General features: G+C 33.1%; 1 protein-coding gene across 2 annotated transcripts; it reads right to left on the reverse strand.

Annotated features, from left to right (window-relative positions):
* Positions 1–1,742: 1,742 nt before the first annotated feature.
* On the reverse strand, positions 1,743–16,035 carry LOC132312389 (uncharacterized). Of its 2 annotated transcripts, none has more exons than XM_059810744.1 (10): positions 15,811–16,035; positions 12,372–12,499; positions 9,986–10,044; positions 9,726–9,749; positions 7,274–7,356; positions 7,086–7,150; positions 6,842–6,891; positions 4,760–4,861; positions 3,298–3,357; positions 1,743–2,100 (listed from the first exon to the last, which is right to left on the reverse strand). In XM_059810744.1, the coding sequence occupies exons 1-10, from the start codon at positions 15,822–15,824 to the stop codon at positions 1,933–1,935; spliced, it is 753 nt and encodes a 250-aa protein (XP_059666727.1). In that variant the 5' UTR covers positions 15,825–16,035; the 3' UTR covers positions 1,743–1,932. The 2 variants fall into 2 exon arrangements, with proteins under 2 accessions (XP_059666727.1, XP_059666728.1); XM_059810745.1 differs by lacking the exon at positions 15,811–16,035 and adding an exon at positions 13,590–13,828.
* Positions 16,036–16,897: the final 862 nt, after the last annotated feature.

Genomic DNA, 16,897 nt, shown 5'->3' on the forward strand with positions numbered 1-16,897 from the left:
ACGGGACAAGATAATGTGAGGACTTTAATTATATGTGACAAATCGAGCCTTAAAAGCTTGAAGATTGAGAGTTAATTGTTGTGCCTTTTAATATATTAAAGTTTTCAGCAATAACAAAATCACAAGTTTTTTAATTCAATCGTTGCCATTGTTTTCTCTTAATTTTATTATTGTGTTATAGTTCAATTTATATAATTTTCATTGTTTATGTAAGATTAGAATGTATGTAAAACTACTACTTATTTGTAGTAAAAGTAATTCTAACTAGTATAAGTCATTTGTATTGGTATATGTCATTTGTTTTAGTGTCACAACAAAACAAAAACAAAAAGAAAAGTAAAATGATTGTGTCAATATGTCATGTGATCAGGATTATTTTTCGGCCCAAAAATTCTCTCTCTCTCTATACATATATTTCAAAATTTTCAGTCTAAAAGGTCCAACTAAATGAGACCAAAATCACTCATTCAATGGGATGAGTTTTACTATCTGATACTCTTTTAACAGTTTATTGTAACGAAGTTATTTATGGTGAGCAATATGCCCTTAAAATTAAGATAATAATTTGAAGTTTGAAAAAGGAACACAATTTTTATTGATTTATTTAAGTGTAAGTTGATGTTATAGTAATGTCATTAATATCTTCTTACTTATTGTAAAATTAGTTAGATTTTATTGTAAAATTAGTTAGATTTTATTAATTTAATTGAGTGTAGGTTGATGTTATCATAATGTCATTAATATCTTCTTACTTATCGTAAAATTAGTCAGATTTGTCGCAATTTGAGACTCTCTATCATTATTCTTATATTAAATTCCATATCGACCACTTGCTTAACTCTCAAACTGCATGTTATTACTATATAAATAGCAGCTTCATCACTTGTTAGTTGTTACAGACAACAAATTTAAGGCAAAGAACTCCAAACACAGAAAGCATGGACAGGAAGTTCTTTGGGCTCTTCTTCTTGTTCCTTTTTTCTTTTGGCTTCTCGTTAGTACTACTCTCTCTCTCTCTCTCACACACACACACACAAACATATGAGAACAAATTTAATTCATTTCCTTCTATTCATAGTTGTCTTAAATGTAGGACTGAAATGGGTAGCATTTTTTAACTGTTGTGTTTTTCATCCAATCATTAAATTTTTATTTTTAACAAATTTTATGATCATCATATCATGAAGTACTAAACTCATATATATGAATAAAGGCCCTAATTTACACGCGCACACACACACACACATTAGTGTGAGTGGTGTTGTGACACTAGTTTGAAAGCATTTCTCTTGTTGCCCCCTTAATGTTACATGTAATTGAAAACAATGGTAAAAGACTGGAAGAAGAAACAAAAGAGCTAGCTAAATAAGCTTGGATGCATTAGTGGCTCTTTAGACTCCATATGTTCTCTCTCTCTCACACAGACACACACAAATTTTTTTATTATTATTTTTTTCTTTGGTAAGGATATCAGTGAAATCATGCACCCATTTGTCCCTACGGGAACTCGAACCCTCACCATCCCATTTGGAAGGTAAAGGAGGAGATACCACTCGACTATAACCTCTAGTGTAAGCACATTTCTAACATGTATGAGAGCGATAGAACACGACACTTTCTGCACCAGTCGATCATTCAATCAAATTGGCAACATGAGGGACATCTAAAAGAAGCTCACTGGGTGCCTGTAAATACATTTCATCGTGGAGTTCATAAACCAGCTAAATTACAATTCTAATACTGAGAGTGTCAATCAGAGCACTGGAGTTTTATATATATAATTCAATCCAAGTTTTTTCTTTTCATTGAATTGTCAATTTTACATCTGAAGATAAAACAGAGTTTAATCATGTCACAAACAACTCAGTAGTACTAAGAAAGTAAATGAACATATACCAAAACTTCAGCTATCCATCACTATTTCTGGCTCGATCATTCAGCCTCCTCTTTCGGAGTTTCGGCCCCCTCCTTTTGAGGTACTCCATTCCCAGCCGACTTTTTTTGAGGTATCTCGTTCTCATTCAAGAACTCAACAAAATCATCGATAAGGAATGGCCAAGCACCTGCAGCATCATAGTTCGATAGTGAAGGTTCTATCGTCTGCATCAACAATAAGCACGACAAACATTAGTGATTTCAAATGTTTGTGATAGCATTTTACTAGAATTCACTACACTGGCCTCACTATGATTACATAAGAAGAATCATGGTTAAAACAACTACCTATTCTTTATATGCTCATTTTCTTCTGAAAACTATCCTTTTCAAGAAGTACAAAATTCAGTACTTCTCTAGTACAAAAATTACAATCATTAGACAAAAGAGACTTCGAAATTCAATTTTGACAAGAACCAGATTGATGGCCTACTGAAATCGGTTTAAAAGATGACAGGGAATCCAAAATTTCAAACCTTGTTCCCAGTTGTACAAATGCCTCTATGGTAAGGGCGAATCCAGGAATTGTCAATGGGGGAGCTAACGAAGAATGGGGATAGAAAGATGAAAGAGTTGAATTTTTTTTTAAAAAAATACTGAAATAGGGTTAGAGGGAGAGAGTCTCGGTTACATAGAAGACTAGGAATTTAGATATATTAGAGGGAGCTCTCTCATCTCTCTATAGTCAGGCTTTAGGGTTTGTTTGGCTTAGACATGTTTGGTTGGGCTTTTATTTTAAAATTATAACTTAAATCTTGGGCTTGTTTAGATGGGCTAATATTTGGAGGGTGAATACTATTACACTACTACTAAATTTTGTTTTATTTTGATAGTGGGTTAAATTTTCCTGTACTAAATTTTTTTTTTTTTTTTTTTGGGGGGGGGGGGGGGGGGGGCTCAAGCCCACCCAAGCCCCCCTCTCAATCCGCTTGTGCTCTATGGTTGCCTCCTTTAGGATATGTTAACAACCATCTACTCCAAAAGCTTAAGCTGTTACGCCTTCTCACGCGTGGCCTTCTTTTGATACAACACGTGTTTTTCAAATTTTTAATTAAGGTGACGGTGAGGTTTGAACTCAAGACCTTTGGCTCTGATACCATGTTAATAATCATCTACTTCAAAAGCTTAAGTTCTTAGAGAGGGTGTAACTTAAATATTAAATCCTTCAACGGGATGGCTGCAGTGAACCTTTTTTAATCCTCAGGTAGAGACACGTGGTTTTAACATCAAATTTTCAGATGAGAAAACAAGGGGCCAGAAAAGAAAAGGCAACGGAAAGGGAAAAAAAAAACTGCTTATTTTATGAGCCAAGCAACATAACATATGACCAAGGAATACGTAAGTGGATGCTTCATATCTTACCGATGAAAATTCCAGTAGTTGTGACCAGAGGTCTTCAGAAATTGATTTACCATACTTCTCCTGAATTGAGTGCATCAAAATGTTTAATTATACATGTTAACAACTGAAATATGAAACAATAAATTAAGACAAGCTGAGCTGGGACCATTTGAATTAGAGACTTAACCGAAACTCAGCAATTCTATGAGAACACATCCATGAATATGATATCCCAAATAATAGAGCATTAGAAATTATGACATGTCTACCAAACAAGAAAATAACTAGTAACTATATATTAATCTTTTTGAAAATTCACGTAACATGCTGCGGAAACAGACCTTCCAAAACAAACCAAGGAAAAACATCTCTATTTCGTCTGCCATGCAAGGACATAAATGCTCATATTTCAAACTATTTCCAACTAAGGTCTATACAAGCAGCATGGGTAGCAAGTTGGCCAACGCAATGTCTTAGGGATCGGACGTCTCGTGCATGAGTCCTCACAACATAAGGTATATACAAGCTCAACATAGGTAGCAAGTTGGATGAAAAATACAAATGAAACAATATTCTTGCTCAAAATCCAAAAGAAACAATATATATATTAAAAAAACGTAATCTTGAACTGTAGTTATCAAGGTACTAGAAGATGATACTGACAAAACAATAATTTACAGGAAAGATCAGAAAGATATATGTTTCTTTCTCCTTACTTTTTAATAGTAATCTAAGTTAGGGCACCGATATGATGACATAGGAGATCCTAAAAAAGACATGAAAAAAATGAAGAAGTGACAATATGAAAAGGTCATTATCTAGCGTGATTGCCTTTAAGTCAAAGAGCCTAGGAAAGGCAGACTGGTTACAGTCTTACAGACCTAAATTATTTGCACAATAATGTTTAAATATTAATTTCCATATGCATGCATTTATATATAGTACATAACAATTACATATTGTGGAATTAAAATTAAGGTCTGCTCATCATGTTTCCAGAAGTGCTTGATACAAATATGATTCCTATATGTAATTGTGCAACATAAGCCCACAGTCGAATGGTGTCTGAGATCATGGGCCTAGTGTTCGAATAATAAAACTTGTTTTTGAATTATGGGAACTTCTATGAGATGTCAAACAAGTATTGGTGCCCATGAAGTGTCGATGTCCAAGATATTATGAACATGGATCACTACCTCCATAAAAGTTTACGTGCTTCTTTGATAATAAGGGGAGCATTGTGATATCTAAATATGATATAAATAGTTTGATCATATGGGTCCAAGTATGCTACAACATTTTCATTCATAGTTCCTCAATCAACTGCAGACAATATAATCACTGAGAAGTGTTCTAGCCCAATTAAATGAAATTTAAATTACTGAACGAGCATAGCATGGTATGACAATTCAGTACTCATTCTTAAGCAACTTTCTAGCACGAAGTTGAAAATAATTGATCAAGGTATATTCCATGAAATTACCTGTATAAATTCACACCATTCATCCATATACGGCCAATCCTTTTCCGCAAAGAGCAATTGCCACATCCCTAATGCCGTACTCAGTGCCAAAGTCTTCTGACCCTGCATTTTGACAAACAAATAGCATCACCTGCAGGCCATCGAGATACCTAAAGTAATCAAAACTTCATAAGACAAACATTATTTTTTTTTGTCAGATAGACATTAATAGTTGAAATCTGGTGAGTGCTTCATATATCCCAAAGCAACAATAATAAGGTCCACTAGCCATCTCCACAGAAATACTCGTGATCCACTCTCTTTTTGAAGATAAATGGATTTGAAGTTGTGAGGAACTTTATATGCCTTTCATTTGCATAAAAAGAACAGCAAGTTTTTTTTGTCATTTAAGAAATAGTCTTTAATTGCATGAACAGTACACCTAGACAGCCATAAACCATTATACGGATGCATCACAAATAAAAACCACTAAATGTTTAGCTTTAACATCTATCACCACCAAAAAAATAAAAATAAAAATTTGCAAGGATATAATAGGACTAACAGCAGTACGTTATCACTGTATTTGTTAAATCAGGATCTGTATCACAAATCCATAAGATCTTTGCCAAATTACAAATTTTTTAGTATCATAAATCATCAGATATGCTGACAATTTAGAAAATAAACAGAAAATACTATATATGTGTGTTTATGCATATGAAAACAGGAAATATATAAATTATTTAATGAAAAAATCATGTCGTCTGATCAGTAAGGTGCTTGCCGTATCCACTACCAAGTCTACATCCTCTCCATTTCTAATTTGTACTTATCTATAAGTTTCACAATTTGAAACTTCTTTTCTTTACGATATGTTGAAAATAAATAGAAATTAGTAGGAATATGTATAGGTATACATATACATAAGAAAACAGGAATTTTTTTGTAAGAATGTAGGATACAGTGATGTATAACTTATTTAATGAAAAGATCATGTCATGTAATTGGTACCATCCTCTTCAATTCTAATTTGTATTTAACTAAGGAGGAAAGAGCTCCCGAATCTTCACTAGAGAATCGTAGCATTTTTTTCACTTTGTCGTGGTTGAGGAAAAAGTGTGAACAGAGTAATGAGAAGTATAAAGAAGCTCATACTCATTGCCTGACGAAGGTTTTTCATGAAGATGATCTTGTGTGGATGTATTTGAAGAAAGAGCTATTAATTTTGCTTTTCACAACAAGTTCAAGGAGAAAAAGATTAGCCCATGCAAAGTTATCAAGATAATCAATGATCCTGCCTATAAGATTAGAACTCCACCAAATATTCACTCATCCTACTGTCAATGTTCAAGACTTGTCGCAATATCATAGAGTTAGATGTAAACTTGTGGAAGTTCTTTTTCACCCGAGGAAGATGAGGTAGTGCCAAAGTGGCAACCATGTCAACACCATGTGGATACCAAGGTGGCCAAGTAGAAGACCAAGAGTTGCGTTGGCTTGAAATGGGGATCTTTCTACTCAACTACCCATATTTTTATTTGCCTAGTATATTGTGTCCAGTAATTTGAGTTGTTTTAAATTTATATTGTAGTCATCTTGTTGAAGTTGGAAAATTTATGCGTATTTAGAGATGTAGAAGAACAAGTAGTACATATATGGATAGAGAAGTGGAGTTGTAGCTTTGAATTATATTTTGTCTTTGATAATATTATAGAGCATAGCTCTTATTTTGGGCAATGTCTGCATTTGCTTTTGTTCATCCTTTTTGAATTTGGAGTTAATTTGCCTTTGGGCTGTGTTTTTTGGGGCCCTCTGACCTTGCCCCCTGTTTGGGATTTGCAGGGTTCACCATTTCTGTATATTCCTCCTCATTTAAATCTTTCGTATTTACCAAAAAAATAAACAGATGAGAAAAAAAGAAAAAGAAAAACGAAACAGATAAGGAAAACAAAAAAATAGTGAAAGAAAAAGGGGAAGACTGAGCTATAACAAATTTGGAGGATCCTTAACAGCATTAATGGATAAAAAGAGAACCGATTCAAGAAAATCAATTACATGAAAAAAATACAAATGAAGTCTTTGTCCCTAGTATTTGCATACCTTCTCTTTTGCCCAACCAAAAGCAAAGTTGTAGATCTCACGAAACTTTTCTGTCCAATAATAAGAAGCAACAATTAATTTAGAAAAAAAATAACAAAAGTTCGGTATCAGGTCGATCAAAAAATCTTCGCTTTCCTCGAAATATATCAATATTTGAACTAATTTCAACCAAGAGTGACATTACATAAAAAAATTATAAACTACTTTTAACTAACAACAGAAATTTCTACGTCATTGTACGTACTTTCATCTTTAAGCTCGGAACGCATAAATTCTAGCCTCTCACGGAACCTCTCTGTTGAATCTATCCTGCCATTGAAATATTAAACTTCAGCAAATTGGCATCATACTACTTTCATTGTATTATTTTTGGAGCCAATTACTTAAGAAGGGAGCAACAAAACATAATTTAAGGATTTGATCAATACTTACCCAAGAGCTTTACATCCAGCAGAGAACTCCTCTTTGGTAAATTCACACATGGTGGCAGCCTTCATGTGCCATGAACAAACCAGCTACATATTGGAATATAAAAGATTATGTTAGCTAAAATTATCCAAGTTATCACTGTATTTGCTTGACAACTAATATCCAGGTCACACAAAAACCAAAAGACTACTGGCATGCACTGAAAATGCAAGGCCAACTTTTAAGGACTTCTCAACAAATATTTTTGTATCGGTTATAGATATAACACAATAAATTCAATCATAGCATGTTTTTTTTTAATAAATTCATCAACAAAAAAATGATACAACCATTGAAGAATGTACTGCCTCAAAGTATGAAAGAGAAGAAGGGAAAAAAAATAACTTGAAGCTAACTAAAAAAAAAGAAAAAAAAAAAAAAAAAAAACTTGAAGCTTAGAACTTATAAGAAAATGATGGAAAGAGCACGAAAGGAGCTCCACAATATCATTCACAGCTAACTATGCCTTCCTGGTCTTGTATGATTGTTAAGTTAAAGGACATTTCAAAAAAAAAAAAAAATCTTACATGGCAAGAGAGTTCATCACACGAAAGTTTTATTCAGATTCAATCATAAGAAAATCTAAATTCTAACATTGCAACTTACGACTCTCTGGCTTTCTAAGAATCCAAATTCCTCAATCAATACCATTTGTTTATTTAAGTGAGGACCAAGGCACGACCAAAGTCCCTCACAGTTGCCTCTCTTTCTTTCTTTTTTTAAAGGTTATGTCACCACCATGTCAAACATTCTAATTTCATAATTCACTAACATAAGTGACTTAACTCTCCAATCTACATCTGTATTGAGCTCGACCTTTTTTTATATATATGTAATTATTAAGATACTCCTCAGGAAAAGAAATTTTTGTGAAATTCCCACAAAATTATTACCCTATCATTTTAAACCCCAGGGGGGAAAAAAATCAAGAAACCGACACCATAACTTCCATCCAGCTTTGTTTGAATAATTGATTTCTTGAAGTAAATGCCCTTCTAACTTTCTTTGCATTTCTTCATATACACAGACAAACAACCACACCATCCCCAGAATAGTGCAACAAATTGGTGGGACTTTATATTTCCTTGTGTGGTTATATCTATTTATTAAGATTGATAACCGTAAAAAAAGCAGGGGTTCCAGTATTTTCAGATCAGAAAAGACATTCATTTGAATTATATATAAAAATTCAAAAAATAGATGGGGGAGAGGAGGTTGAGCAGCAAGATGAAGTAGAAAATTATGGAAATGGAGTCCAAGTGTTGGGCTTCTAAAAAACCCAAGAGAGATGACCTGGTCTGGTGGTTGAAATTAAAATGGTAGGTCATGGTGGTGGTTAAGTAACAAGATTAGCCAGATTCCTCCCATTCCAGTTTAATTAACTGATTTTTTTTTTTTTTTTACCTTTTCTCCTATGGTAGAGTGATGATTTCTTATGCCTATATAATTGGATATACCTGGAGATCTTTTAGCCCACATTGAATAGAATGCAAGAGGAATGGATGGAGAGAAGCGAAGCGATTACGGTGTCGCCATAATTAAAATGCCTGCTGGAAGTGGAAGGATCAAGTGATACTTTGTTATTCATTAGAACGCTCCTTTCTATCACTTGACAGAAGGAAAAAAGGTTTTAGTAACTTGGATAAGTTTCACATGACAATAGCTTGATAGGAACATGTCTTGAAAGGGCATTCTAGTACAAATCTCTTTAATTTATACTCAGTCAGATGGAATTTTAAAGTTTTATTTCTCCATATACTATAGCTATAATTGGGTTTGTCAATAATTAATCAAACGAATTATGTATATGATTCTCTTTTAGTGTGCTATTTTTATATTTTCCATTTTTGTTTGACAACCATTCAGACATATATTCCCAGGTATCGTTCGACTAAGGGTAAAATAAAAGCAGTTATCTGAATTTCACCTCCTAATAAAAATCTAATTCCCATATGTAAAGTTGCCACGAAATATGTACAATGATTTATCACCCATATGCGAAGGGATGCAACCAGCTTTCAAGTAACTTCAATGTTGAAGAAACAACCTTGTTATCTAATATACTCCCTCACTGGTAGAACTGGAAAAAACACATTTCTGTCAACAACAATTTTAAATCTGGCACATTATTTATTGATGGATTTTTATTTATAAAAAGAAAAAAGAAAAACAATCGTATATAGAGTTTAGTTAAGATCTAATAGAAACTTCCATCTCTACCCTAATCTTCCCAAAAGGTTCTGAAGTTCTGAAGTTCCCAAAATATTTTTTCAGCTCAAAGGACCAGGACTTTTAAAGAATTAAAATTTCATTCTAGCTTTAGTGATAAAAATTTTCAGAACAACATAGGAAAATATTCAATATTATGCATGGATCGTAATGTAACAGATTCAAAGTGTATAAATGCAGCACTTACCATAACAATATCTTGAGGATCCACCTGCCAAGGCAAAATGGTTCAAAAATCTTTGTTAAGAAATCATTCTAGATTTTAAAGAATAACATATAAATTAAAAAAAAATATATTTAATATAGCCCATAAGATACAAGTAGCAACACAACATAATGCTTGAATATGCTCTTCTTAATATATAAAAATTGCATATAGAAAAACTTAACTCACTTTATGATCCTAATAGTATAAATATAGTCAATTGACAAGTGAGGTAGGGCTACCTCAATGTCAGTGCAGAGCTGAGTGATACCGTCGGCCAACATTAAATCAACATCTGGATCTGCAGAGCACAACAACTCCCTCAAGAGTTACGATTTCTAAATCAAGAAGCAACTTCATGCCACAAGATTTGTTTCTTATAACATGTACATGCTTAAAGGTTCTGAAGCAATCAAAATGAATTTGAAAATGAACAAAATTCAAGATGTTCCAATTAAAAATTTGGGTTGAATCCAAAGTGATCTAAAAGTAAGAAACATGAGGAGAAGGTTCTATGACATCCAAAATACAAAGCAAAGAGTGCTGTGTCATGATACCCTTCACTTCTGAAGTTCTAGTGCAATGTATACATATTACAAGTTCCTGACGATGAAACAGTTTCTCCCAAACCATCAGAAACCTGTTAGGTCAATAGGATTTTGTTGGCTATAAAATGATATCTGTAGTTTTGATTTCATGATGCATACATACATATATATATATATATATGTGTATATATATATATATATATATTTCAAAATTTAAATAGTTGAGTTACCTCAATCCAAGGGCAATATGAAGGTTTCAAGTATACCACAAAGGCATAAAGGTAAATTCAACTCTTGATTGCGCACTGACCACAATTAGAGTTCATTTCAGTGCATTCTTATCATTTTTCATGTTGGCATAATGCAAACATGTTTTGATTTTTAAGAATGTGTTGATGAATTCATTAAAGTTTTTAAATCAAACCTAAGTGCAGAGAATTTGATGGATCGAAACATGGATCAAACTCACTGGACTAGGTTTGATCAATTGCATCCAAGTTGGATCAATTGAATAGGTTGGAAAAGCAGTTTCCAAAAAGGTTTTAAACGCTTTAACCCTAACCCTTTTCAGCCTCAAAGGTCTATATAAAGGGCCTATGTTTTTAGAAAAAATATACCAAGCATGTAAAAGCATAATAAAAACAGAGAGTGCATTAGCAAACAATTTATAGATATTTTTTTATTTATTTCATTCACCATCAAGCATTAGATGGTGAGTGATCTTGACTGTTGATGAACTTTAATTCAAGTGCATCAGGTGGTGAATGATCTTGACTATCGATCAATTTTAATTCAAGTGTGTTCATCAAGGAGTTCAACACAATACAATCCACACATCCTACAAACTTGGATGACCAGTAGAGGAGACCAACCATGAGTTGAAGTGAAAAATTGCATGAGAAGCAAATTTGTAGATCGAAAGCAGCAGTGCTTAAGAAGAAACAACTGGTGTGGGCCAGCATCTAAGGTAACTTAGGTAATTCTAGGGTTTAGAATCTGATACCTAGGGTTGAAATATATGTTTTTATATTGGATCTGATCTGCTTGGACTGGCTACCATTCCTCGATGGAGATTTTTCACCTAAAATTTGTGTTCTTGTTTCTGGCATGATTTCTATATTTCCACACTACGCTAATTTTTACATGATTGTTAATTATAATTTAAATTTCAAATTGTCTAGAATTCGTTGAAAATTAAAAGTAGTTAATTTAGTTTTGGAGATCTATTTACCCTCCCTCTAGGTCTAGTATGGAGTTTTGTGTACTAAGGTATCAGAACCTAAGGTGTCTGTCCTACACCCCAATACTCCTCCCCAACCCTCACCCCTCTCAACTCTATAAATTGAACGGATTAAAATAATGTGCTCCCCTATTGAACAAGCGGTGATGCATAAGTAACTCAAACCAAAGACTACAATGCAGGCATAACATGCAAAGAATTAGACAGACCTGGTAAAGCCCATTGAATTTGTAATTTCAATTTATATTATAAAATTATTGAAATTAAGGGCTTTATCAAATACCCTACACATGGAAGATTACAAATGAACGAAGCTAGAGATGAACCCTTGTTCTTTTGTTTTCTATTCTAGCGCACTCATATGTGGTGGAGAACTAAATTTTTGCCATGTCTATCCTTACAAGTTACAAGTTTAAAGAGTATGCAACAAGCTAAATCTGCGAACCCTGCTATTCAGGCAAATATGTTAAATGAAGTGAAGATGAGCATCATACGCAACATACAACTTAAAAAATCAACCCATCCAAACCTGGTGTTTAAAGGGGATTTTTTTTGAAAAGTGACAAAGCCAAGAAAACAACAAAAATGCACATAAGCATATTAGCATAAGAAATGTTTTTTTCCAAGAAGTTACCAAAACTCAAGATAGCGGACCAATAGCTACAAACTGATGGGATTGGAATGCCATATAGTTATTCACATGGTCAATTATGTTCATGAAATAGGTTCACAATTAGAAGGAAAAAGGAGATTTCAAGAAAATCAGGACCAAGTCCAAGATAATCTGATAAATTTAAGGAAAATAATACATGATTTAAACAGAGGGATGGAATGTCTTGCCTTTGTATTTTTTATAGAGCTCCTCAACATTTTCATTAAATTTATCGGCATCAGCGTAAAATATCTCAAATGCTGGTTCATAATGCCAATCGCCCAAGGCCTTCAAGGCCCGAAGAGCTAGTTGATCGCTTTTAAATAAAAAAAAAGAGAGAGGAAAAAGAGATGTTTATTTAGTGCCCATTATATAAATAAATTAATAAAAGAAAAGAAAAGAAAAGAAACTAGGGTATCTGCTCAGATCTTAAAAAGAAAAAAGCATAAAACTAAGATTGACATAATCTTGAAGCAATAAAACATGGTTGATTATATAAGGCACATATAGACAAGTAATAAATAAAATAACCATAACCTCCTCTTAAATTCTTTTTTTGAAAAAATATAAGGTGATTTCAAATGACTATATAAATTGGAAAGTACAATTTAGCAACATATACCAGCTTAAATATAGTTACGAACTGGTAGATTGTACAACAGGAATATACTGTCCAAAACTCAAGCTTTAAGTCAGTCTATTGCACAATTTTAAAAGATTCCTAAAATAAGAACCACTCATTTTTATTGGAGAGGAGAAATTCAGAATTATTGTCAATACCGTTGTTAAGAATGTAATATAACTTTAAACCACTAAGAGCTGCATCAGTTGGCCTTAGAATATCAATAAAGAATATGTGACTGAGTCAATGATTTATGGTTAGATGACACTAAATGGTTGTGTAGCAAATATATGATTATATGAATTATAAATTGATTCCCAAGATTTTGCAGTTGCATTAGATGCTGACTGTTCTTTTGATAGATTGAACACTTGGAAATAAAATTTGACATACAGCAAAACGAGAAGTTTATTTGGCTGAAAATTTATATGATAGGCAGCACAATGAAGCCTTTTCCTACCTATTTGGGGTCAGCTAGATGAATCTTAATTCACCATTCTGCTCTATCTCAGACCGTAGATGAAAATATCGAAATGGGAACAATTTAGAATGACAAAAGAGAGTACAATAAAACTGAATAAAAAATAGGAAAAAGGACATCACGGAGATCAGATAAGCTGTTAAATACTTTAATCACGGTCACAAACTAGAGTCGTAAAAAGTTCTATGCATTTCCAATGATTCCACACAAAGAGGGGTTAAGAAAATGCAAATATAAAATAGAATTGACAGGTCCCACCCTGAGTTAGTCTCCCTAATGAAGATGTGAGAAGAGGTACCTAACCTTTAAAATTATCTGCACAAAACATTGTTTCGCATGCTTGACAACCAAAACATTTGCATTGCTTTAAGAAATGGCCCTTAAAAGAAAAAGACAATCAACAACTGTGCCACAAAGAACTGGTTGAACATGACCAGTAAGAGGATACCAGTACTGATCTGCTTCAGTGGCATGGATGCAATGATGGATGAGAAGTACCAAAAAGTAGATTTAGGTTTGAAAATCAGCCACATAGAAGCCATATAATGAAACACTGCCAGCCACCCAACTTGCAGGAATCAGAAAATGAGAAACAGACCACGGACAAAAAAGATGATACGTGGTGATAAGCAAAAGGCACTTAAAAAGGCATCTTTCATGGACTCAAATGCTCCGAGTCCTCTCATGAAGAGTTGGAACAGTTACCATCACTTCATTTTCTCTACTAAGGGGATTGAAACACAAATCTTAAAATTTTGAACTACCAGTAACTTCCTGTTTCATTAAGAAAAAAATTTAAACAACAAATTTCCCTGAGAGCTTTCAAACACCATATAGGGGGTATAAACTAATGATTAAGGAGAGGACTTTCAAAGACCAATAAGGTCAACTTATATTCCAATGTTAGTTCTTTTAGCATGATTGTTTGCACAACTGTAACTAAAGAATTCATTTAGGATTATCCCTTGAGCGAGTGGACCCATCGAAGGATGGGGCCTCTGTACCAAGCACAGTGTGTACCCTAGCTCAGGGGCAACTGAAAGCCCTTTAAACAAGAGTTAGTGCCTCTCTCTCTCTCTCTCTCACACACACACACACATTGACCATCCAGAGGTGAATCTGAGCTGGTAGGGCAGCCCTCACTCAAACGGGTACTTCTGTAGATTTGTCCCGGGATAGCAGGGGGTGTTAAGAACACCAATTCAACGAGTAAGATACTTAAACTTAATAGGACCCATACTAAAGGAATGAATATATATTCTACAAGTACTGAACGAGGTTATGTAGTTCCTTATTCTGGAGGACAGAATCTCCTCTCCTCTTAGAATTCTTTCTCCCACACACCTTTGCCCTCTTTCACCAAAGGGAAAAGAAGAATCTTCCAAGCGGACAGAACATACCCCCAAAACAAAACAATAGTAACGAACAATGTATAACAAAACTCTTAGAACAAGAAGAGTACCTATTCAATGGAGGAAAGTACACTTCTATTTCCATATGTGACAACAAAGGTTACTTTTGAAGTTGCACCAACTACTACAACAAACAACCACCAAACCTTTTCCCAATTACTTGGATCCACTACATGAATCGTATGTTTCCATTCTCCTCTATTTAAGGCCATAGCCTCAGCCAATTCACGTGATATCACGTCTTTCTTTACTAATTCTATCAACGTCAACTTTGGTCTTCATCTTCTTCTAATTTTACCCTCAATGTGGACTATGTCACTTTTCCTAACACAACGCTTCGAGAGGGCATATATCAACTATCATGGACATTAAGCTCATGATTAACTAACCATAGATTAAAGAGAGGATGACGGTATTTAGTAATGCAACTATGTTTATGCCAAAATTATCACCCATGGAAGCTATTTTTAGGCCTAACAATTTCCCGGCACAGTGGGAAATAGTTTTCAGACAACCTAACAATTCAGGTCAACATCATTCACCAAAAGTTAGGGCAATAAAGTGAGTCCAAAGTTCAAACTTATTTAAAGGTAAAAGAGATGATGCAAAGCGTATAAAGAACACTCGAGTGCTCGTGAATGTGAAAGAAAGAAATTTTAGTCCTCAGATTTTGACAGATAATAATATGGTAATGATGAATGATCCTTCTTGGGACCTCCAGATTTAGCTAGAAAAGAGAAGTGTTATCCTCAGCTTTACATTAACATTCATGTCAGTGGTTACATTTTTGTGGACTATTTTTGTGTTTTCAAATGCCATCCAATAATAAAAATAAATAAACATGTAATTAATAAACAAAGTAACAAGAATGTAAGTCAGATCTTAAATTTGCAATAAAAATTATGATCACTTAAACAATTATTTTAAAACTACCCAACAAATCAATGCCACATTATACCCCCATAATAATAACAATAACAACAACAACTTAAAAAAAGAAAAAGAAGAAGAATAGAATTATAATCAAACCTCACATATAATAATTTTGAAATCTACACAATTAAAACACATGGGAATCAAGAAAGAAAACAAAAGGAATTTAAATAGTTTACCACAAGTAGCACATTGAAGGAGGAGAGTGGTTGCAAATTGATCTTTTCTTGTGGGTTTTTTCCGTGACAGGAAACAGAATATATGAGAGAATGAAATTCCTTTCTTCTTTTTTATTTTTTCTTTTTGGTTAATTTTTAATTTTTTTTTTTTCTTATAAGTAATTATTTTCCTGCTTGTATCTGAAGATGAGAAATATACATGGACGATAGTTGCTGTTGCCCGGAAGTTTGTGAAATTCGTTGTGAATTCGTGGACTTCTTTCTCGCAATTTTTGGGTTCATTGCCCACCATGACACGTGTAATGCCCTGTCCTCAATCATACAACTTTTGTTAAAATAATATTATTAATAATAATAAATAAAATCTTACAACTTTTCTCCCATTTGTCTTCATAAGAAAAAGAGGGATGATTTCGTAATCCGTGCTTTAAGCTCAATTTCCTACATAATTCTATTAATTATTTTTTTCCTCTTAATCTAATTTATATAAAACATTAGTTATCAACATAATGATTATGGCTTCAAAAACAGTCTAAGAAACATATTAGAGTTTAATTTAAGAAGAAAAATTTAATTTTTTCTAAAAAAAATTAAAAAGTAAAAGAGAAAAGAACTAAAAAAATTAATGAATAGTTTTAAAAACTAATGATTTTAGGAAGGCATTACCTCAATTCTTTCAATAAATAGATGGTATACTCTTTTTTTACCATATATGTTTAATAAGCAGGGCCATACATTAGAAATTGAAAATTTTTATGTATGTCAATTGGGTGAGGTATTGCAGTTAACTTGTAAGTACTCATAAATTGTAGACATTTTCATAATTATAACTTTTCATATCGTTTATATATATGAAAATATTGTACTAAAGAAGAATGTGTATAAAACGTACAATATCCATGCCAAAAGAAAGGTGGTAATGTTACATTTAGATGCCAACTGACCATGTTTGTGATAGGGCATCATTTTTCAAAGGGGCCTTCACATTAGAGTCCTTCCAGGAACTCAATAAACATATTTTTTAAGAAAAATAATTGAGACTTGAAAATTTTAAGATAAATTTTGTATAATATAATCAAACATTTAA

The sequence above is a fragment of the Cornus florida genome, unplaced genomic scaffold (genome assembly GCF_030987335.1).
Source record: "Cornus florida cultivar Cherokee Brave unplaced genomic scaffold, ASM3098733v1 CherokeeBrave_3.0.0_Hap2_Chr06, whole genome shotgun sequence".
NCBI lineage: Eukaryota > Viridiplantae > Streptophyta > Magnoliopsida > Cornales > Cornaceae > Cornus > Cornus florida.